At 68.8% G+C, this 1,725-nt stretch overlaps 1 protein-coding gene across 1 annotated transcript; it reads right to left on the bottom strand.

Moving 5' to 3' along the window:
* Positions 1 to 119: 119 nt before the first annotated feature.
* Positions 120 to 1,365, bottom strand: AURANDRAFT_68575 (hypothetical protein; the record flags this gene model as incomplete). Its single annotated transcript, XM_009044276.1, has 3 exons — positions 120 to 906; positions 1,074 to 1,142; positions 1,166 to 1,365. 3 exons carry the CDS (start codon positions 1,363 to 1,365, stop codon positions 120 to 122), a joined length of 1,056 nt encoding a protein of 351 aa, XP_009042524.1.
* Between the last annotated feature and the right edge of the window lie 360 nt (positions 1,366 to 1,725).

Below are 1,725 nucleotides of genomic sequence, written 5' to 3'. Positions count from 1 at the left end.
GCGGCGCTGCTGCCCGTGCTCCCGAACGAGTACGACGCCGACTACGACGACGACGCCGCGTTCGCGCGCGCCACGAAGCGCGGGCCCGGCGGGCCGCGATAAGAGAACACACGTCCTTCTTAGAGCCAGCCCGGCCCGCCCTCCTTGCAGTGGTGGCCCTGGAGCTCCTTGAGGTGCTTCTTCCGCGCGGCCGCGGCGTCGGCGGTGTCGTCGGCGAGCCGGCGCCTCGAAGAGCACGACGTCGCCGTCGCGTAGGGCGCGCCCGCGGTCGAGTTGGCGACGGCGGCCCAGTTGGACACGGACTCGAAGACGTTGTGCGCGTGCTGCTTCACGGGGAGGTGGGGCGCGTCGTGGCGGAACCGGCCGCCGGGCACGCCGAGGAACCGCTCGACCTTGGCGAGCGCGCCGCGCCGCCGCTCCGGCGCGCACAGGTCCGCCTCGTACCAGAGCTCGAGCAGCGCCGGCCGGTCGTCCGCGTCGAGGCTCGCGACGGCGCGCCGCGCGTAGGCCGCGAACGCGGCCTCGTGGTCCCGCCACGCCTCGAAGAGCTCCGGCGAGATCGCGACGTCGAGCTCGCGGACCTTGACGCGCGCGCTGTCGGCGTAGGTCGCCCAGACGTTGGACTTTTGCGCGAGGCAGATGGAGATGTACTGCTCGAGCGCGTTCGAGCGCTGGAGCAGGACGACGTGCGTCGCCCACTCCAAAAACACGGGCAGGTTCTCCCACTCGAGGTGCTTGCTGAAGAGCTTGAAGCCGACGACGGGCGCGCGCGTCGACGCCGTGGCCGCGATGGCGTCGAGCAGCTCGCCGGGGCGGCTCCGCCGCCGGCCGAAGACGTCGTCGCGCACGCTCACGTTGCCCGCGAAGCCGTCCTTGGCCGACGCGCGGAGGTCCGACGCGTGGAACCTGGGCAGGAAAAGGGTGCGAAATTCCCAACTTTGGAGGCTCATATCTCGGTCGTTTTCCACTCGTTTCGGCTGATTTTGGGACGAGCGATCATCTCTCGGAGCGCTCTCGAAGCGGAGATGCTCTTTCCGGAACGCGTGCGCGCGGAACACTCACGTTGAAGCGACGTTGAATCGCCCTTTTCCTGCCCCGCGTGGAACGGCTCGCCGTGCATGAGCACGTCGTCGTGGGTCCGCCTACGGGGGTCGCGGTCTCCGACGGGCACGCGTCGGACGCGGGCGCGCGCAGCATCTCCACGAGCAGCGTGCTGCCGGACCGCGGCGCCGACAGAAGCACGAGCTTCGCCGTCGTTTTGGTGGTCGTGGTGTTGCGCGAGATCGTGCCGTTGCGCCAGCTCGCCGCCGCGCCGAGGAGCGCCGCCGTGATCGCAAACGCCAGCCACGGGCGCACGCCGCGCATGTTTATAATGTGAGCATCACACTCTCCGTTTGGGCAGCATTATGGTCTCTCCATGCTGTGTTTTTAGCGCGGCTGCATCATGCAGGGGAAACATCACACTTGGTAATTCACCCAAGTTCTGCCCAGCCTCGACCGCCGTCCTGTCGCGTGTGGGTGTGCCCGAAAACCTCGATGGCTTTGCGACTCTTCCGCGCGATCGCTGTCGCGACGACCCTGGCGGTCGGCGCCGTCGGCGGCAAGTCGACGTGCGAGCGCCTCGACGGGGCGACGGCGATCTTCGCCGACATGCACGACGGCGACCAGAAGGCCGTGGAGATCTCCGGAGACACGCTGACCATCAAGCCCCACGGGAACGACGAG

The sequence above is a fragment of the Aureococcus anophagefferens genome, assembly GCF_000186865.1.
Source record: "Aureococcus anophagefferens unplaced genomic scaffold AURANscaffold_223, whole genome shotgun sequence".
Taxonomy (NCBI): domain Eukaryota; class Pelagophyceae; order Pelagomonadales; family Pelagomonadaceae; genus Aureococcus; species Aureococcus anophagefferens.
This window is presented reverse-complemented; position numbering and strand designations above follow the sequence as displayed.